General features: G+C 45.4%; 1 protein-coding gene across 5 annotated transcripts in view; it reads left to right on the top strand.

The window, feature by feature from the left end:
• Nucleotides 1-22,799, top strand: part of LOC127587059 (pyruvate carboxylase, mitochondrial) — an 859,607-nt gene that overhangs the window by 78,243 nt on the left and 758,565 nt on the right. For 2 of the 5 annotated variants that reach the window (XM_052045231.1, XM_052045229.1), the window contains one exon: nt 17,692-17,827. In XM_052045231.1, the coding sequence (XP_051901191.1) occupies nt 17,692-17,827 (136 nt within the window). Of the gene's footprint in view, nt 1-9,809; nt 9,936-16,381; nt 16,402-16,971; nt 17,106-17,691; nt 17,828-22,799 lie in introns of those variants that run through there. The other 3 variants (XM_052045232.1, XM_052045230.1, XM_052045233.1) reach the window with 3 other exon arrangements.

The raw sequence follows: 22,799 nt of genomic DNA, 5'->3' as shown, positions 1-22,799 counted from the left end.
GTTACTAAACTGGAAAGGGTGCAAAAAAGATTTATGAGGATGTTACTGGGATTGGAGGGTTTGAGTAAAAAGGAGAGACTGGATAGACTAGGACATTTTTCTTGGAGCATAGGAGGCTGAGGGGTAACCTTATACAGATTTATAAAATCGTGAGGGCCACAGATAAGGTGAACAACCACTGTCTTTTCTCCAGGGCAGGGAAGTTCAAAACTAGAGGGCATATGATAAAGTGAGAGGGAAAAGCTTTAGAAGGGATCTGAGAGGCAACTTTTTCACACAGAGGGTGGTGGGTATATGGAATGACCTGCCACAGGAAGTGGTAGAGGTGGGTACAATTACGACATTTATAGCATAGAGCAATATAGCACTGGACAGGCCATTTGGCCCACAACGTTGTGCTGATCTTGATGCCAATTTATACCAAATGTCCACCTCCTGTGTATCATCTATATCCCTTCATTTGGTTCATATTCATTGGTCTATCTAAAAGCCTCTTTACACTCCACCAAACTGCCTGCTACCCCTGGTAACCCATTCAAGGTACCTACCATTCTCTGCATAAACAAACTTGCCCCTCATGTTGCCTTTAAACTTCCCCCCTCCAACTTTAAAAGCATGTCCTCAGGTGTTTGACATTTCTATCCTGGAGAAACAATTCTGACTGTCTACCCTTATCTATGCCTCTCAAATTTTAAAAACCTCTATCAGGTCTCCCCTCAGCCTCTGATGCTCCAGGGAGAACAACCCAAGTTTGTCCAACCTTTCCTTATAGCTCTAATCCAGGCAGCATCCTGGTAAAACTCTTCTGCACCCTTTCCACAGTCTCCACATCCTTCCTATAATGGGGGTGACCAAAACTGCATGCAGTACTCCAAGTAGCTGCAGCATGACTTCTTTATTCTTATACTCAATACCACTGCCAATAAAGGCAAGCCTCTTCGAATTGGGTGGGCATTTATAAGACATTTGGACAGGTTAACGGATAGGAAAGGTTTAGTGGGATATGGGCCTTGCAAACGGTTAGCAACTTGGTCGACATGGACGAGTTGGGCTGCAGGTCCTGTTTCTGTGCTGTGTAACTGTATGACTCTATGTAAAGAGATGATAGAGGTGGACAAGCTCATGATTAGTTTCTATCGGATAAAAAGAGATAAGTTGTTCCCCTTGAGGGGATGGTTCATGGGCCAGAGCCATGGATTGAAAAGTTTTGACCAAAAATCATTTGAGGATTTTTTTTTAAACACAGTGTATTTATGATTTGCTGCCTGTGAAGATGGTAGGAACAGATTAGGTCCAGGCCTCCAAAGGGGAATTAGATTTGTATTGGAAGCTGACAAAATCTTGTCAGGCTGAATGGCCTCCCCTGTACTGTGGAATCATTGAATCACTGAATTGTTAGAACATAGAACAGTACTGTACAGGAACAGGCCCTTCGGCCCACATTGTTGTTTGCCTATGAGTCCACATCATTAGGAGGGAAGTTATTGGAAAAAATTTGTGGGACAGGATTAATCTACCCTTGAAACAGCAGGGGTTGATGAGAGATAGTCAAGTGTGGCTTTATTAGTGGGAGATCTTGTCCAACTAATTTGATTGGATTTTTTGAAGAAGAAGCAAAATATACTGATGAGAGCAGAATCAGTCAGAATCAGGTTTATTATCAGGAAATTTGTTGTTTTGTGGCAACAGTACAGTGCAAAACATAAAGGCATAAAAATTACTATAAGTTACAAAAATAAATAAATAGTGCAAAAGAGGAATAACGAGGTGGTGTTCATGGGTTCATGGACCGTTCAGAAATTTGATGGCGGAGGGGAAGAAGCTTTTCCTGAAACATTGAGTGTGGGTCTTCAGGCTCCTGTACCTCTTCCCCGCTGGTGGTAACGTGAAGAGGGCATGTCCTGGTTGGTGAGGGTCCTTAATGATGGAGGCCGCCTTCTTTAGGCACCGCCTTTTGAAGATGACCTCAATGGCAGGGAAGGTTGTGTCTGTGGTGGAACTGGCTGAGTTTACAACCCTCTGCAGCCTCTTTTGATCCTGCACATTGGAGCCTCCATACTAGGCGGTGATGCAACCAGTCAGAATGCTCTCCACCGTACATCTGTAGAAATTTGCAAAAGTCTTTGGTAGAGTGCTGGCATGCCTTCTTCATGACTGCATCAATGTGTTGGGCCCAAGATAGATCCTCTGAGATGTTGACGCCCAGGAACTTGAAACTGCTCACCCTTTCCACTGCTGACCCCTCAATGTCTACTGATATGTGTTCTCCTGACTTCCCCTTCCTGAAGTCTACAATCAATTCCTTCATCTTGCTGACGTTGAGTGTGAGGTTGTCGTTGTGACACCACTCAACCAGCCGATCTATTTCACTCCTGTATGCCTTCTCATTGCCATCTGAGATTCTGCCAACAACAGTGGTGTCATCGGTGAATCTATAGATGGCCTTTGAGCTGTGCCTAGTCACACAGTCATGAGTGTAGAGAAAGTAGAGCAGTGGGCTAAGCACGCATCCTTGAGGTGCGCCTGTGTTGATAGTCAGTGAGGAGGAGATGTTATTTATTACACATTCGCACTGACTGTGATCTCCCGATAAGAAAGTTGAGGATCCAGTTGCAAGGGGAGGAATGGAGGCCCAGGATTTGAAGCTTGTTGATTAATACTGATGGGATGATGGTGTTGAACGTTGAGCTGTAATTGATAAATAGCAGCCTGACGTATGTTTTGCTGTTGTCTAGGTGCTCCAAAGCCGAGTGAAGAACCAGTGAGATTGCATCCGCAATAGGCGAATTGCAGTGGGTCCAGGTTCCTGCTCAGGCAGGAGTTAATTCTAGCCAAGACCAACTTCTCAAAGCACTTCATCACAGTAGATGTGAGTGCTACCGGGCAATAGTCATTGAGGCAGCTCACCCTGCTCTTCTTGGGCATCGGTATGATTGATGTCCTTTTGAAGTAGGTGGGAACCTCCGACTGCAGCAGTGTGGTTGACGTAGTCAGCATGGATGTCTGTCCCACGTAGGAGGCTGGTCCAAAATATTTGAGCCCATCAGAACCTTTGCACGTTGGCAAATTGGATCCAAAGCTAGCTTGGTAACAGTAGACAGAAGATTATGGTGGAGAGTTACTTTTGTGGTTGGAAGTCTGTGACCTGTCATGTACCGCAGGGATCGGTCCTGGGACCCTTACTATTTGATATATACATTAACAATTTGGATATGAATGTTGCAGATGAAAATTTGTGGTAGTGTTGATAGTAGGTCAGAGAACAATGTTGGTTAGCTGGTAATTCAGCAGTAGACTGGGAGATGAACTTTAATCCCGATAAGTGTGAAGTGATGCATTCTGGGAGATCTAATAAAGATAGTCAACACCTCATTGGCAGGTGCCATAGGGGGTATTAAAGAACAAAGGGCATTCAGTTCGATAAACCTTGACAACACATTGATGGCAACCAGTAAGGTGTTGAAGGAGCAGTATGGGATATTAGCCTTCATTAGCTGGGACACAGAATATGGAGGTCATGATACAACTTTGGTTGGGCCACAGCTGAAGTATTGCGTGCAGTTCTGGTCGCCACATGATCGGAAGGACGTGGAGACCCAAGAGGCTTCAGATGCTATAACCTGGAGCAAAAAACAAATGACTGTAGGAGCTCAGTAGGTCAAGAAGCATCTGTGGAGGCAAAGGGATGGGTGAATGTTTCAGGTTGAGACCTTGCATCAGGACCAAGAGTAGAGGGGAGATGGCCGGTATAAAGATAAGATATAATAAGATAAGATGTCTTTATTTGGTCACATGTACTTCGAAACACACAGTGAAATGTATCTTTTTGTGTAGAGTGTTCTGGGGGCAGCCCACAACTGTCGCCACACTTCCGGCGCCAACATAGCATGCCCACAACTTACTAACCCGTACGTCTTTGGAATGTGGGAGGAAACCGGAGCACCCGGAGGAAACCCACGCAGACACGGGGAGAACGTACAAACTCCTTACAGACAGCAGCAGGAATTGAACCTGGGTCGGTGGCGCTGTAATAGCGTCACGCTAACCGCTACACTACCGTGCCTGGGCACAGTGAGAGGGAGGGGTGAGGCAGGGGCTGGCAGGTGATAGGTGGATCCAGCTGAGGAGGAAGATGATGGGCAGATGGGGACGGGGGAGAGTGGAGGCGGGGACAGAGGCTGGTGGTTGATGTGGAAACAAGAGGCTGCAGATGCTGGAATCTGATAAGTAAGGAAGTGGAACCAGGTAAAGGAGGGATGAGGGGCAGATGGAGCCAGGCGGTGGAAGGCAGTGAAACTGGGTGACAGCAGTGGAGGGGGGGGGGGGGTGGGAAACCAGAGGAGAAAGAAGGAACCGCAGGGAGGGTGGGTTACCTGACATTGGAAAATTCAATGATTATACCGTAGTTGTCTGGGTAGTTGTCGACTACCCAGGCGGGATATGAGCTGCTGCTCTTCTAAATAGGAAGGATGTGATTGCACTGGAGAGTGTACAGAGGAGATTCACCAGGATGTTGCCTGGGATGGAATGCCTCAGTTATGAGGAGAGACTGTACAGGCTGGGTTTGTTTTCCTTGGAGTGGAGGAGCCTGAGGTGGGATTCGAAAGAGGCATACAGAACTATGAGCGGCAGAGATTGGATAGAGAGAAACTTTTCCCATAACAGAGACAACTAAAATTAGAGGGCGTGGGAGAAAGAGGGTTAGAGGGCATCGGAGGAAAACCTTTCTTCACCCAGAGGCTGGTCGCACTGCTTGACGAGGTGCTGGAGGCAGAGCCTCTCACGGTATTTAGAAAGTATTTGGAGAAGCTTGGAATTGACGAGGTGTAGAAGGCTACAGACCAAGTGCGAGAAAATGGGATTAATTTAGGTGGGTATTTGACAGTTGGCATGGACATGATGGGCTGAAGGGCCTGTTTCTGTGCTGTGTGACTGTCTCACTCTGTGACCTGGAATTGCATACCTGTCACAACTCCTCTCACATGTTGTGACGGTGTATTTCTTCTACCACATGGCCAAGCGCACTTTTAGATGCTGACCTGCTGCTCATAGTTCTTTAAAATGTATTTATTCATGGGTTGCGGATGTTGCTGGCAAAGCTGGCATCGATTGTCCTTCCCTGATCTCTCCCAGTACCTTGCTGGTTGTTGGGTCGGCAGTCATGTAGCCAAGACCAGGAAAGGAGGAAAGATTTTCTTCTCTAAAGGAGAACACAGTTGGTTTTATGAATGGCTTCATGGTTACCATCCCCAGCACCAGCTTTTACTCCACACTTATTTAGTGACATCAATTTAAATTCCCCAGCCACTGTGGTGGGATTGGAACCCATCACCAGTTGTACAGGCCTGTGGCTAATAGTCCACTAGATTAGTGGCTTTGCTGCCAGGCCTACAGGCTATTTAATAGATGAGTGTTTTTCATCACTTCTGTTTGATTTTGAACAGGCATTTTATGATTTCCTCGAATCCCTGGAACATATATAATGGCTTTTTCTCTTTGACAGTTTGATTATAAAGTCTGCTCAGCTGCACTACTAATTATGATGTGTTTAGATGGAGTTAGAGATAACAGGAAGCATGATAATGAGAAATACTTCACAGGAGTGACGTGTTGTAATTAGCATTGTAGTATCTGAAACAGTGATGGAAGCAGGTTTAACTGTAAATTGTAAGCACTTGGAGGGCCTGGAGGGAAAATCAGGGGAGTGCAGTGACTGGACAAATAACTGTGTACAGTGATCATCAGCTAAATGGGATCCTGGTTGTCAAAGGTTGTGATACTGTCAAAGTCCTGCTCATTCAATGAAAGTAAAACAATTTGAGTCTAATTCCATCATGCACCATTGTAAAATTGATCATGAAGAAAAGTTAAGGGCCTACAGTGAGCTCCACCAAATTCCTTCTGAGTTTAATGGATTCCTTCTGGGATAGAGAGATCGGCTCTGTATAGTTCATCCAACAGTGAGCAGCCTGTGTCAAGACACCACTTCCGCAAGTTCAGGTAACATCCATGGTCTGTGGACTGCTCACCAGGTATCTGAGGCCAACTACCACGTATCTGAGGCCAACTACCACGTATCTGAGGCCGACTACCACATATCTGAGATCGGATCAAGTGAATCCCTGGATGCAGGAAGGAAATCAGAAGGGCAAATCAGGGGCATGAGACAGCTTTGGCAAGGTACCACAGTGAAAATTAAGGAGAATCCAAATTAAGGTGTATTAAGGGAAAAAGAGTAACTGGAAAGAGAATAGGCCCCCTCAAAGTCCAAAGTGGACATCTTTGTGTGGAGCCACAGTGGGTGGGCAAGGTCCTCAATGAGCATTTCTCCTCTGTTTTTACTGTGGAGAAAGACATGAAGACTTTGGAACTTGACATAGTTAATGGCGATGTCTTGAGGATAGTCTGTATTACAGCAGAGGAGGTACTGGACGTCTTAGAGTGTACGAAAATAGATAACTTCCAGGGCCTGATAAGGTATATCCAAGAACACTCTGGGAAGCTAGAGGAGAAATTGTAGTCGTCCTGGCTGAGATATATACATCAATGTTAGCAACGGGTGAAGTGCCTGAAGACTGCAGGATGGCTAATGTTGTGCTTTTATTTAAGAAGAGTTGCAAAGAAAAACATGGGAACTAAAGACCAGTAATCTTTACATCTGTGGTAGGTAAATTACTAGAGGGGATTCTGAGGGATAAGATATACAAACATTTGGAAAGACAGGGGTAGGTCAATGAGTGCAGGACAGCTGATGTAGACTGTATAACTTCAGTAAGGCCTTTGATAAGGTTTCACATGGTAGGCTGGTGTGGAAAGTTAGACTGCACGGGATCCAGGGAGAGCTAGCTCATTGGATACAGAATTGGCTTGATAGTAGAAAGCAGAGGGTGATGGTGGAAGGTTGTTTTTCGTACTGGAGGCCCATTGCTATGGTTGGTGCTGGGCCCATTGCTATTTGTCATTTATATCAATGATTTGGATGAGGATGTACAAGGCATAGTTCATAAGTTTGCAGATGACAGTAAAATAGGTGGTGTTGTTGACAGTGAAAATGGTTATCAGGATTTACAGCTTGATCTTGATCAGCTGGGCAAGTGGGCCAAGGAATGGAAATGGAGTTTAATTTGGTTAAGTGCAAGCTGTTGCATTTTGGGAAGACAAATCAGGGTAGGACTTTCACAGTGAACGGTAGGGCCCTGGGGAGTGTTGTAGAGCAGAGGGCTCTTGGAGTACAAGTACATGTTTCCCTGAAAGTGGTGTTTGCAGGTAGACAGGGTGTTGAAGAAGGCATTTGGCATGCTGGCCTTCATCAGTCAGGGCGTCGAGTATAGAAATTGGGATGTTATGTTGCAGTTGTACAAGACGTTGGTGAGGCCACATTCCAGATGTCAAACTGTTCCTGAGTCCTGGTCTTCTGTTCGATAACAGAATCAAATTTAACATTTTTGTAAAAGAAGCAACTCAAACATTGCCAGATAACCTTATGTGGAAACATCTAACCTCTGCACAATAACTTTGGAAATAAAGATAAATAGTTATGAGTAAACTCTAACCAATGCCCTGGATTTCATGACTGAAAAAGTGAATGACTGTGAACATTTATTTAAATGCAAGCTTTTGTTTTAGTGTGGAGCATCTGCAGTTCTGGGCCATTATTACTTCATGACCAAGAGGTTTCATAATGTGTTCTCATATACTGTATTACTATTCTGACATTTGCATTTTCTATTGAGAAGTGTGCAAGGACTTCTATGGGAATTTCAAGGTAGAAGTGAAGTCCCCACCCAGACTACTTATATTTTGATTTAATTATTTAAATCTATTTGAAGAGGTTTAAAGTGAGCATTGACCTGGCATTTTGGCTTTGGTGTCAATGGACGGGAAGCAGCTGATTCGTGGGTGCTGCCCTGGGTAAGGAAGGCTCAGGAGCTCCATTCTTCTTCCCCCCACATTTCCTGTCCAATCTTATGGATAAAGAACAGGGAACATGATCAGACATATTTTACTTTAAACAATCAGTGCATCGGCACAGTGGAACAGCACAGTGGTGCTGCTAGTAGAGCCACTGCTCATAGCTCCAGCAACGCAGGTTCAATCCCGACCTTCGGAGCTGTCTGTGTGGAGTTTGCATATTGTCCCTGTGACCACATGGGTTCCTCTAGGTGCCCTGGGTTCCTCCCACAGTAGATTGCCTCTGGCATGTAGGGGATTGGTAAAATCTGGGAGGAGTTGATGGGAATGGGGGGAGGGGGAGGATAAAAATGGGTTAGGGTAGGATTAATGTGAAAATGAGTGCTTGATGGTCAGTACAGACCCAGTGGACCGAATGGCCTGTTTCTATGCTGTGCTATGACTAGAATATCAGGCACTTCTGCATTTTGCCAACAATCTGTAGGTACTGTTGACAGGATTTCTGATGTCGGTCTGATCCCTGACTTGTACCATAACTCTCATTAGTGCGTTGGAGTAGCCCAGTTATAGGCACACCTCTCAGCAGGTAAGCTTGTTATCACTTTGCATGCAGGTGTGGAGAGACGGCATGTAACAGCAACTCAAAACCTCAGGCAGTGCACAAATTTGAGATCAAACACTGCCTTTGTACTGGCAGAGTGCAGCTTGTTAAAGAGAGACAAGGTAGAGCCCTACTGCATACTTGGCACACATGAACCATTGCTCATGCTGGTAATGAAGTTGGGGAGGTGGGATCATAATATTTTGCTTTGGTGTCCTGAATGCACTGGGGATCATTTGTTTGCTGCACAATCATGTGTGAACTTTGACGTAAGTGGACCAGGGGTGGCCTCATCATGACATTATTGCCGGAGAGCAAACATGTTCCGTAAATGTTTTGTGGAGGTTCTCTTGGCAAATAGAAATGGCATCATTATGTCTCCCAAAGACCTACTGCCTGGTGGAGCCCGTGAATGTTGACACTTAATGAGTACATATTTAGTGGGTGTGGTAAGCCAGTCAGCCAATGGGGAAAGGAAGGTGTCATCTGCAAAGTAACAGGGTGGGGGGCAGTCGGCACTCACTGAGCCATGAGGGGGGAGAGGTGAACTGTAGCACTATACAGTGGCGGTTAGTTCAAGTCAGAGTGGGGAGATGGGTTGTGTCTAATCTGATCGCCTTTAAGAGAGGAAATGCTGAGTAACATTTAAAAACAAAAATAAAAATGAGAAAAGTGACCTATGTTTTTGCTGCATGTGTACAAAAGTTATGGTAAACAATTATTATGCTAAAATTAAATAGCACAGTTGTGCAGCAGGTAGTGTTGCTGCCTCAGTTCCAGTAGCCCGGGTTTGATCCTGACCTTGGGTGCTGTGTGTGTGTGTAGTGTGTGTGTGTGTGTGTGTGTGTGTAGTGTCTGTGTGTGAGTGTGTGTGTGTGTAGTGTCTGTGTGTGTGTTTGTGTAGTGTGTGTGTGTGTGTGTAGTGTCTGTGTAGTGTCTGTGTGTGTGTGTAGTGTCTGTGTGGGGAAGCTGCATGCTTTCTCTCTCACCGCATGGGCTTCCCCCGGGTGCTCCAGATTCCTCCCACATCCCACAGGCATGGTGGTTGGTTAATCGGCCATTGCATGTGTGGAACTGAGGGCATGTGAGAGAGAATAGGTGGCAGGAAAGTAAGGTGTGGAATGGGAATCTCTGAGGGCCCCAAACCTCTGGCCGAGTGACCTCCTCCTGTGTTGCAGGGAAGTATGAGGGAATACAAGAGAACAGAAGAAAATCAAGATACCAGGTTGACTCATTATTTGCTCCAGATAAAGCTGAGGTCTGTTTGGCTAGTTGACAACAGATGCGTGTACTGAGCCCATATAGTGTGCTCCATAGAGGAGGGTGGGAGCTGTTGTTCAGAGTTCACATGTGGCTGAACCTCTTTATATATTACTGACCAACATTTCGCTCTCTACTGCTGGCTGAGACTTTAAAGTTCAGAGTAAGTAAAGAATATCATCTGCTGCCACTGTCTAAAGGTTATAGAAGTAGAGGGTTGAAATTGGCCTGTTGGATTGAATTGCTGAATAGCTGTGTATTAAAACTGACTTTACTTGTGATGCACGAAATGAGTACATTTGACTGAACTGGTTGACCTTGATTGCAACTTTGTGGGTATTTTGGCACCATGCTTTTGTAAAGGTCTTGGAGAGTGTCAAAGGAAATTTATCAGGTATGAGGAACTTAAGGATGGAGAGTCTGAAGGTTAAATCAGCTCAGCAAAAAATGTTTAAAGGGAGTCTGAATAGTTGTGTGCACGTGTGTGTGAGTGTGCTTGGGTGTGCATGCCTTTATTGTGTTCTTTTTGAATGTCTAAAGAGGATGTCCAATCTTCCTCTTCAGGCTTGCACAGACTATTGTGTTCTGCTCCTGATTATTTCAGTTCTTCCTGGTGTGGCATACTTGTTGTTATTCCCAACTTTCCTGTGTAAATTAAAGTCAAACATCCCTAGTTCCTCTCCTAACTCCCTTTGACCCCTACCCTCGGTTCATCTACTTCACTTGACCCATCTTCAGGTCTCTTCACCCTATTATCTCTGAAATACAGACTGTTGGAAGGAACAGGAGAAACCATTTGTCCCCTTGAGCGTACAATGCCACTCGATTCCATCCAGGCCAAGCTATGTCTTAACTCTGTTCAGCTCCCTTGATTCTGTAATGACCCTCCACACAACTATCTGATGTAAACGTATAAATCTCAATTTTGCAATGTTCAATTGATCCCCAGCCTCTGTGGTGATTTGAGGGGGAATTCCGGACACCCCCACCCTGACTCCCCTTTGCTTTTGCTCCCCCTTGTTCTGGAGCCATCCCTCCAGAAGAAATAGTTTCCATCTAACCTAGCAATTTCTTCAGTGACCCTAATCAAAACATCCTTTCCTCACATTGATATTTTAAGCTGATGCTTCACCTCCAGGACTGCCTTCCATTCTTTTAAATCTGCAATGTCAACCCTCCTGAAAAAATTCACCTTGGTGCATCTGTCTTTGCAAGGAAGTGTCAGCTGGGAGGGGATAGCAATGGATCCACAAAGTGATGATAAAACACCACTGGAAGAACTCAGCTGGTCGAGCAGCATCCACGGAGGCAAAAGGTGGAAGTCGACGTTTCGGGTCGAGGCCCTGTATCAGGACTGAGGGAAGAGGAAAGATTGCCAGTGCATAGGAGTACGTGGGGGGGGGGGGGGGGGGTGGTGTGAATAGAGGCTGCCAGGTGGTAGGTGGAACCAGATTGGGAGGGGATGATGGGCAGGTGGAATCGGGTGTAGGGAGGGGATGGGAGGGATGAACAAAGGGAGAAGAAACGGAGTGGATAGGTGCGTGTTGGAGGTGTGCAGTTTAGAAGGAGAAGAAATCTCACTGAAACAGAAGATTTTGGAAAAGGTTGATAGACAGATGCTGAAAAGTGTTTCTTTGGACAGGAGTCTGTTTCCCATGGTAGAGGTGTCTAAAACAAGAGGGAAGAGGTTTTAGGTGAGAGGGAGAAAGCCTAAAGGGGATCTGAGGGGTAAATTTTTCACACAAAGACTGGTCAGTATCTGGAATAAGCTGCCAGAGGGGGTGGTGGAGGCAGGAACAGTAACAACGTTTAAGAGGCATCAGGACAGCTGCTTGAATGAGCAGGGCATGGAGGGATATGGAATTAATGCAGATGTGGGATTGGTGTAGATAGGCGTGATGGTTGGCATAGATGCAGTGGGCCGAAGGGCCGATTTCTATGCTGTACAGTTCTATGACCCTCATAGAGTCTGGAACCTGGGATAAAGATTCAGGATTAGGGATCAGCCTATGTGAGATATGAAGTTTCCTTACTCAGGAGGTTATGATTGGAGCTGAACCAAGCTCTTAAGGCAGAATCAAACTCATCACAAACACAGCTTCCTGTTTGGCCTAAACTGAGCTGCCAATCCCATATCTTTCTGCGTAAAAGATCACATGAAGAGTAGTTAAGCGCTCCCCAGTACCCTGGCCAATATTTATACTTCAATCAATATAATAAAGGAGAAACCATGTGCACTAAATGGCACTGTGAAAAAATGTTTGTGCATATATCTTTGAAATGCAGGCATATTGGTAATTGGTTTATCATTGTAACATGTACCGAGGTACAGTGAGAAACTTTGTTTTGCATGCCATCTATACAGATCATTTCATCACATCAGTACATCGACGTAGTACAAGGGAAAACAATAACAGAAAGCAGAATAAAGTGTTACAGTTACAGGGAGAGTAAAGTGCAAGCAGACAATAAGGTGCAAGATCACGACGAGGTTGATTGTGAGGTCAAGAGTCCATCTTATTGTACTAAGGGACCATTCAATAGTCCTATAACAGTGGGATAGAAGCTGTCCTTGATCCTGGTGGTATGTGCTTTCAGGCTTTTGCACCTTCTGCCCCATGGGAGGGGGGGAGAAGAGAGAATGTTGGGGGTGGGAAGGGTATTTGATTATGCTGGCTCCTTTTTGGAGGCAGCAGGTAGTGTAGTCAGAGTCCATGGAGGTGAGGCTGGTTTCCATGATGTGCTGAGCTGCGTCCACAACTCTCTGCAGTTTCTTGTGATCTTGGGCAGAGCAGTTGCCATGCATCTGGATAGGATGCTTTCTATGGTGCATCTGTAAACATTGGTGAGGGTCAACAGGAACATGCTGAATATCCTTAGCCTCCTGAGGAAGCAGAGGCGCTGGTGAGCTTTCTTGGCCGTGACGTTTACGTGGTTGGACCAGGACAGGCTATTGGTGATGTTTATGCCTAGGAAACTGAAGCACTCAACCATCTCCACCTCAGCACCATTGATGTAAATGGGAGTGTGTGCACTGCTCCACTTCCTGAAGCCAATGACCAGCTCTTTTGTTTTGCTGACATTGAGGGAAAGGTTGTTGTCATGACACCATGCCACTAGGCTCTCTATCTCCTTCCTGTACTCCAACTCATCGTTATTTGAGATCGGCCCGCTATGGTGGTGTCATCTGCAAACTTGTAGATTGAGTTAGATGGAGTATATTCAGAGGCTGGGTAGCAAAACATATGGGGTCCAGGAATTCAGGGACAAAGGTAGAGGGCACAAAAGCAAGGATGTTATGTTAAACCTGTCCAAAACACAAGTTAGGCCACAACTAGACAATTCCTTTCAATTCCAGTCTTTAGGAAGCACGTGAAGGTCCCTGAGAGACTGAGAAGTAGTTCCAGGGAGGAGGGATTTCATCTCTCGGGTTAGACTGCAGAGGCTGGGATTGTTCTCCATGGAACAAAGATTGAGGGGAGATTGGAGTGAAGTGAACGTGACTGGTTTAGAAGGGTAGGTAGAGCAAATGTAGAAACAGGAGTTGACCAATCGGCCTCTCAAGCCTGTTCCACCATTCGGTAAGAACATGGCTGATCGACTCTTAGCCTCAGCACCACATGCCTGCTCTCTCCTCATCCCTCAACTCCCTTTTAGTTCAAATGTCTGTCAGTCTGCACCTTAAGTGTATTCATTGACTCCACCGTCACAGCTCTGTGGGGCAGAGAACTCCAAAGTCACAGCCCTCTGAGGGGTGTCCTCATTTCCCTCAGAAATGGGCAGCCCCTTTTTCTGGAACTTTTCCCTCTCTTTCTAGACACCTTCAGCAGGGGAAACATCCTCAGAGCAGCAGTCCCCCTCAGCTGTTCCCATTAGCAGATAGCTGAAGGATTAAGGAACACTGATTCAAAATTCTGGAAGAAAGATACTCAGAAAACCAGAACGAACTCTCTGCCTGTAGAGTGGGGGATAGAATGTCCTACTAGGAGCTAGCATAGACTTGGAGGGCCAAATGGCCTCCTGAACTGTAGAATTGTTACAGCGCAGTAGGAGGCCATTTAACCCAACAAGTCTATGCCAGGGACTCACCATTTATTGTGTTGTATCTTTTATTGAGTCCATCTTATTCTGTGCATGAACACATTGTGGTCACAAGATCACAAGACAAGGGAGCAGAAGCAGGCCATTCGGCCCATCGAGTCTGCTCCAAGGAAAGGGAAATAGAAATGAGAAATGGGGAATGGGGGAAGAAGAAGAAGAAAAAAACTATTCTAATCCCAATTACTGGCCTTATCCCCATATCCCTTGATATCCTGACTATTTAGATATCTATCTATCTCCTCCTTGAATGCCCCCATTGATCTGGCCTCCACTGCTGTACGTGGCGAGGAGTTCCACAAATTCACCACCCTCTGGCTAAAGAAATTTTTCCTCATCTCTGTTTTGAAAACTGTACCCTCTAATTCTAAGATTGTGCCCTCTGGTCCTGGACCCACCCACCAAGGAAAACAGCCTAGCCACATTTACTCTGTCCTTTCCTATCAATATTTTAAATGTCGCTATGAGGTCCCCTCTCATTCTTCTGTACTCCAGCGAGTACAGTCCAAGAGCCAACAAACGCTCCTCATACGTAAGCCCTTTCATTCTTGGAATCATCCTCGTAAATCTCCTCTGAACCCTCTCCAATGTCAACACATCCTTCCTAAGATGTGGGGCGCAAAACGGCGCACAATATTCCAAATGAGGCCTCACTAGTGCCCCGTAGAGCCTCATCAACACTTCCTTACTTTTATACACTATACCTCTCGAAATGAATGCCAACATAGCATTCGCTTTCTTTACCACCGATCCGACCTGGTGGTTAACCTTTAAGGTATCCTGCACGAGTACCCCCAAGTCCCTTTGTACTTCCGTGCTTTGGATTTTCTCTCCTCCTAGATAATAATCTGCCCGCTTATTTCTGCTTCCAAAGTGTACAACTGCACATTTCCCTACATTGAATCTCATCTGCCATTTCCTTGCCCATTCTCCTAAACTGTCTAGGTCCCTCTGCAACCTTCCTATCTCTTCAATACTCCCTACTCCTCCCCCTATCTTGGTGTCATCCACAAACTTAGCCACGAAACCATTTATTCCATCATCCAAATCGTTAATGTACAAGGTAAAAAGGAGCGGTAGAGTTAATTGCTTTGTTGCCAGAGTGGTTCATGGAAAGGAGATCGAGAACTTCAGGCATCTGCACCCATTGATTGTCCAGCTTGATATCAAATACTGTCAACTCTGATAGTTCATTTACTTATTTCATAGCTTTATGTATCACAGGAGAACGCTGTTTGGCCCATCAAGCCTATGCTGGCTCCCGGAGCAGTCCCATCAGTCCCATTCCCCCATGGATTTCCCTGTAGTCTCCTCTCTCTCTCATGCGCAACAATTCCCCCTAGCCGGTCCTGCCACACAGCCACAGCTGCGACAACTTACCATGTGGGAGCAGGCACGTGCGACCATGGGAAACCCATGCTGTCACTGAGAGAATGTTCAAACTCCACTCAGACTGCACCTGAACCAAGGATTGTACCTGGTCACTGGAGCAACTTAAACAATTCCCATGTGTTGTCAATTTGGATATCAAATCCAAATCTACAGCCAGAAAAGCGGATTAACCTTTCTGTGGGGTCAGACACTTCAACGTGCTTTACTCTGGCATATGCAACTGTCTTCATGTGAGTCTGACCAATCAGTTCATTGACCCTCCAAATACTTGCAAGCCCACATTAATTTTAAACACATTAGGCTGCCCCCTTGTGTCTGTGCCTCAACTTGTAGTTTAAACCCTCCATCGAAAAGTTTAATCAAGGAGCGTTCATGTAATCAGGTCAAGGTAAGATTTCATGCAAATTGTGGAAAGTATTCCAGCCATTGCATAATGTGTCTGATTGTGATTTGTTCTCTTTCCCTCTCTCAGAAACACACACACACACACACACACACACACACACACACACACACACACACACACACACACACACACACACACAAAACAGACACAGCACGCGTTCATGCACCACACACATCACACTTCATAAGCACCTCTTCAGCACCACAGTGCACCCACAGCCCACACTCCCCAAACCTCAAACACCACACAGTCCACAGCCGACACTTCCCAAACTTCAAACACCACACAGTCCACAGCTGACACTTCCCAAACCTCAAATACCACACAGTCCACAGCTGACACTTCCCAAACCTCAAACACCACACAATCCACAGCCCACGCTCCCCAAACACCACACAGTCCACAGCCCACACTCCCCAAACCCCAAATACCACAGTCCACAGCCCACACTCCCCAAACCCCAAATACCACAGTCCACAGCCCACACTCCCCAAACCCCAAACACCACACGGTCCACAGCCCACACTCCCCAAACCCCAAACACCACACAGTCCATAGCTGACACTTCCCGAATTCCAAACACCACACAGTCCACAGCCCACACTCCCCACACACTGGAGGTGGCACAGTGGCACAACTAGCAGAGCGTCTATCTCATGGCTACAGAGACCCAGGTTCAATCCTGACCTTGCGTGCTGCCTGTGTGGAGTTTGCACATTTTGCTTGTGTGTTGGTAGGTTAATTTGCCACTGTAAATTGACTCTAGTGGGTAGGTGAGTAGTAGAATCTGGGGGAGCTGATGGGAATGTAGGGAGAATAAAATGGGATTACTGTAGCATTAGTGTAAATGGGTGATTGATGCAGAACTCCAGCTTCTGTCCGAACCTGTTTTTTGTACAGGTTTAACGTAACACTATGATAGTGTTCTGATGTTCACACAGTCTCTTTTCCAAGGAAAGGTAACCAAAAACTAGAGGCATAGGTTTAAGATGAGAGGGAAAAGATTTAAAGGGGAACTGAGGGGTAACTTCTTCACATAGGGGGTGGTGCGTACATGGAATGAGCTGCCAGGGGAAGTGGTAGAGGTGGGTACAATAACATTTAAAAGACACTTGGATAAGTACCTGGATAGGAAAGGTTTAGAGGGATATGGACCAGATGTGGAAAAATGGGACAGCTTAGGTGGGCACCTTGGTCAGCATGGATGAGTAGGGCCGAATGGCCTATTTCAGTGCCGTATTACTCTGACTCTATGACTAAAGATCCCTTATTTGAAATGTTGACTCTGTTTCACTTTCCACAGGTGCTGCTTGACCTGCTGAGGGCTTCCAGCGTTTCCTCCTTTAGCTTTGCACTCCCGCCATCTGCAGCTTTATGCGACAATTACTAACCAACATAAGTTCTCTGCCTTTGAATCCTAAGCCTCTATTTTAAAGGGTAATACCCCATGTACTTCGCTGACTTTTATCACGATATCCTGCCACATTTAAAGGTTTTGGACACATCACCATCCAGATACTAACAGCAGTGAGAGACAGAGGTTGCCATTGGACAAGAGAAAAAGACCACCCCTCAAAGAAACCTAACTCTTGTCTCCTACCTGTCTCAGATGGCAAGAGAATAATTAATATTAGTATTTTTTGCAGAGCATGGTCAGATACATTGTTTGCACAGTGATCATCTGTTTGCTGAGACAGTTAATCTTTGTGATGGTGTTTGTCGTCCAATATTTCTCTCCAGTTTGACTGCCAGTGAATGGGTCCCAGCAGGTTTCTGAAAATGGCTCAGGATGATTATTATTCTCCCAAGTTTATATCACAGGGATCAACAATTTGACATTCCTGCCTGTGGAACATATTCACTCTGCACTCTCTCAAAGCCTGTCTTGTAGCTGGCTGACTTTGAGTCTGTAATTGGTAAACATTTGTATTAATAATAACTGAGATGCAATATCTCATGGCTGCATTGCAGGAGTTGGAATGGAATGTTAAATATTTGATGCATTGTCTGTCTTTGATTACAGATGCTTCAGCTGCGAATTATTAAAGGGGGCTTCAGCCTCCTGGGGGTGAAGCAGATTACAGTACTCAATGCTCGTTTTCAGAGCACTCGAAGTGTGGACTACAAGCCCATCAAAAAAGTGATGGTGGCAAATAGAGGTAAGAAGGGAAACCTTGTTATGAGGACTAGAAAGAAGCAGTCATCTCCGAGGCCCAAATTATTACCGCCAACATACAATTGAATTAAGATATTGGAGAAAATTAAAGAATTCAATAACGTCAATGAAAAAAAAACATTTTTGGTACGGGAGTTCAACATTTGGGTGCATAACTTTATAATTAATGGTTGGGTTAAGGAGCTGGAGAAGTTACATGGAGACCAGCCATTATCGATTAGATACAACAGTGGGAAAGGGGTGAATGGCTTCCTCCATTTCTTCCTAATTTGCTTAATTCGGGATGGAGGACGCAGCAAATTCTGTGCAGGCATTCAAACAGACAGCAACTAAGAGCTGAAGGCTAGCCAGCGCTGTGGCTCAATTCCTGTGGCCAGATTAGGGACCTTGCTCCATGATGATAGTGGAGATATGAATATAAACGCAAACAATTTTATCTGGTGTGAAAAGATTATGAGGGACATAGATAAAGTGGACAGTCGGTATCTTTTCCCCAGGGTCAAAATGTTTAATACTAGAGGGCATGCATTTAAGTTGAGAGAGGGTAAGTTCAAAGGAGATGTGTGGGGCAAGTTTTTTACACAGAAAGTGGTGGGTGCCTGGAATGTGCTGCCAGGGGTGGTAGTGGAGGTAAATATGATGTGGCATTTAAGAGTCTCTTAGTAGGCACATGAATATGCAGAGAATGGAGGGATGATGTGCTGGGGCTCTGAATGAAATTCTCAAATCTTCTCTGGCTACAGAGGCTCGAGATGCCTAATCTGAAAGTGGTTGTGTACCCTGTTCAAGGAAGGCAGCAGGGATAAGCCAGGTGATTAAAGGCATGTAACATCAGTGCTAAGGAAATTGTCTGAACAAATTCTGAGGGACTGGATTAATCTGCACTTGGAGAGGCAGGGATTTATCAAGGATAGTCAGCATCGCTTTGTTAGGGGGAGATCCTGTCTGACTAATTTCACTGACTTTTTCCAGAGAGGTAACGAAGTTTGCCGATAACAGTAGTGCAGTTGATACAGTTTACATGGGCTTCAGGAAGGTCCCATGTGTCAACTTGGCAAATTGGATTTGAAATTGGCTTGGTGATGATGAGGGTTATATTTGCCATTGTAAGTCAGTGGCATATTGCAGAGATTGGTGCTGGAACTCTTGCTGTTCATTACAAGCATTATTGATCTGGATGTGAATGTAGGAGACATTAAGTCTGCAGATGACACAAATCGGTGGCATTGATGATTGTGGGAAGGATCATCTCCAGCTACAGAACGATATTGAAGACTTGGTAAGATGGGCAATCGCAAGTGGAAGTTCATCCAGAAAAATGTGAGGATAAATAAGGCAATGAATATGATCACAAGATCACAAGACAAGGGAGCAGAAGTAGGTCATTCGGCCCATTGAGTCTGCTCCAAAGAAAAGCGGAAAAAGCAAGAAAAAAGAAAGGGAAAAAAAAAGAAAAGAAAAAGAAATGAGAAATGGGGGGAAAAGTCTGCTCCATGAGCAAAAAAAAACCTATTCTAACACCAATTTCCGGCCTTATCCCCATACTCCTTGATACCATGACTAATTAGTTATCTATCTATCTCCTCCTTAAACGCCTCCAATGATCGGGCCTCCACTGCTGCACGTGGCAAGGAATTCCATAAATTCACTACCCTCTGGCTAAAGAAATTTCTCCTCATCTCTGTTTTAAACCTGTACTGTCTAATTCTAAGATTGTGCCCTCTGGTCCTGGACTCACCCACCAAGGGAAACAGCTTGGCCACATCTACTCTGTCCAGTCCTTTCAACATTTTAAGTGTTTCTATGAGGTCCCCTCTCATTCTTCTGTACTCCAGCGAGTACAGTCCAAGAGCCAACAAACGCTCATCATACGTAAGCCCTTTCATTCCTGGAATCATCCTCGTAAATCTCCTCTGAACCCTCTCCAACATCAGCACATCTTTCCTAAGATATGGGGCCCAAAACTGCACACAGTATTCCAAATGAGACCTCACTAGTGCCCCGTAGAGCCTCATCAACACTTCCTTACTTTTATACACTATACCTCTCGAAATGAATGCCAACATAGAATTCGCTTTCCTTACTGCCGATCCGACCTGGTGGTTAACCTTTAGGGTATCCTGCACGAGGACCCCCAAGTCCCTTTGTACTTCTGTACTTTGAATTTTCTCCCCTTCTAGATAATAATCTGCCTGTTTATTTCTGTTTCCAAAGTGTACAACTGCACATTTCTCAACATTGAATCTCATCTGCCATTTCCTTGCCCATTCTCTGAAACTATCTAGGTCTCTCTGTAACCTTCCTGTCTCCTCAATACTCCCTACTCCTCCACCTATCTTGGTGTCATCTGCAAATTTAGCCACAAAACCATTTACTCCATCATCCAAATCGTTAATGTACAGAGTAAAGAGATGCGGCCCCAACACCGACCCCTGCAGAACACCACTAGTAACCGGTAGCCAACCAGAACAGGACCCTTTTATTGCCACCCTTTGCTTTCTGCCAACCAGCCAATGCTCCACCCATTCTGTTATCCTACCCGTAATTCCATGACCTCTCATCTTATTAATCAGCCTCTTGTGCGGCACCTTGTCAAAGGCCTTTTGAAAGTCTAAATACACAACATCTACCGCCTCTCCCTTATCCTCTCTATCTGAGATTTCCTCAAAAAACTCCAATAGGTTGGTCAGGCAGGATCTTCCCTTCATGAAACCATGTTGGCTTGGACCTTCCTTGCCTTGCACCTCTAGGTATTCCATAACCTCATCCTTGAGGATCGATTCTAATAACTCCCACCATCAATGTCAGACTAATAGGTCTGTAATTTCCTTTATGCTGCCTCCCACCTTTCTTATACAGCGGAACTACATTTGCGACCCTTCAGTCCTCCGGAACCATGCCGGAGTCTATCAATTCCTGGAAAATTATCACCAGTGCCTCCATGAATGGTCAGAACCGAGGAAGAACTGAGGAACAGAGAGACCTTGGTATACATGATTAATGGACCTCGGGCCTTTCCCGAGACCTTTATCTGCCATGCTTCCCCAGACACACATGACTGCCATGTGAAATGGCCTGGCAAGCTACTGAGGAAAGGCATTACATGCCAGCCTTGCCTGCAGTCTCCACATCATGTCAATGAGGAAGCCTCGGATTATGTACAAAGGAGGAGGCCACGGAGTCCATGCTGGCTCCCAATGGAGCAATTCCATCTGTCCCTTTCCTTCTCTCATTATTTCCCTGCATCCCTGTATTTTTTTTCCCCTCTCACATATGTCCAACAACTCCCCTCTGAATCTTTTGCTACTTACCTATACTTTACAGAGGCAACTAACCTACCAGCCCATTTTTGGATAAGCCCATGATTTTCCAAATCCAAGTAAATCCTGTCCCGAAGAATCTTCACCAGCAACTTCCCTACCATTGATGTAAGACTCCCCAGCCTATAAGTTCCTGGATTATCCCCATTGCCCTTCTTAACAAAGGAGCAACATTGTCTGTTCTCCAGTCTTCTGGGACCTCGCCTGTGGCTAAAGGGGAAAATAAATGGGGGAATAAGACTTATAGTATTAATGGTAGGACTCTTGGCAGTATGGAGGATCAGAGGGATCTTAGGGTCCGAGTCCATAGGACGCTCAAAGTGGCTGCGCAGGTTGACTCTGTGGTTAAGAAGGCATATGGTGTATTGTCCTTCATCAATCGGGGAATTGAATTTAGGAGCCGAGAGGTATTGTTGCAGCTATGTAGGTCCCTGGTCAGATCCCACTTGTGCTCAGTTCTGGTCGCCTCACTACAGGAAGAATGTGGAAGCCATAGAGAGGATGCAGAGGAGATTTACAAGGATGCTGCCTGGAATGCAGAGCATGCCTTATGAAAGCAGGTTGAGGGAACTCGGCCTTTTCTCCCTGGAGAGACGAAGGATAAGGGGGGACCTGATAGAGGTGTATAAGATGATGAGAGGTATTGATCAGGTGGATAGTCAGAGGCTTTTCCCCAGGGCTGAAATGGTAGCCACAAGAGGACACAGGTTTAAGGTGCTGGGGAGTAGATATAGAGGAGATGTCAGGGATAAGTTTTTTACTCAGAGAATGGTGAGTGCGTGGAATGGGTTGCCGGCAACGGCGGTGGAGGCGGATACGATAGGGTCTTTCAAGAGACTGTTAGATAGGTACATGGAGCTGAGTAAAATAGAGGGCTATGGGTAAGCCTACTAATTTCTAGGTTAGGGACATGTTCGGCACAGCTTTGTGTGCCAAAGGGCCTGAATTGTTCTGTAGTTTTTCTATGTTTCTATGTTTGATAGAAATGCTGTAAGAACCAGCATGGATTTGATGGACTGATTGGTCTCTTGTATTGGAAGAATATTTGAAAAATATGAGCACTGCAGAATGACAGAGAATACAGATGTGGTGCAGATGACTTTAATGCCCTTGAGACAACGCTTATGGGTTGTGAGAAATACGGAAATCATTCAGCAGTGAACCGGTGGCACAGTTGGATGCTGAGCTGGTGGTTTTCCCCTACTGTCTCTGGCATCCCATGGTCACACACTCACCTGGCCTTCCTCAGCTCTTGTTTCCTTGGAGCAAAACTCAAGCTGCTGGAGGAACTCATCAGGTCAGACAGCATCTGTGGAGGCAGAGGGATGGTCAATGGTTCGGGTCGAGACCCAGCATCAGGTGGGGATAGTGATGGACAACTGATGAAGGAATCTTCCCTACAGCATTTTCTGGAGCCAGCTATTTGACTCTGAAATTTGCACTCAAGAGATTTTTGTCATCTTTTATTCCTTCATCTGCTTTCATCATGTGCTGGTGTCCTGCAATCAACTTTCTCGTGCATGATTAACCTTCACAGTATCTGGATGCATCCATGTTCTTGATGTCCAGAAGCATTTGCTTGAACTTAGAACATAGAGTATGGAATGTATATTGCTTGAACATAGAACATAGTAC

Source organism: Pristis pectinata, chromosome 38 (genome assembly GCF_009764475.1).
Source record: "Pristis pectinata isolate sPriPec2 chromosome 38, sPriPec2.1.pri, whole genome shotgun sequence".
Lineage (NCBI taxonomy): Eukaryota > Metazoa > Chordata > Chondrichthyes > Rhinopristiformes > Pristidae > Pristis > Pristis pectinata.
The sequence above is the reverse complement of the archived record's forward strand: the minus strand, read 5'-3'. Positions and strand labels throughout refer to the sequence as shown.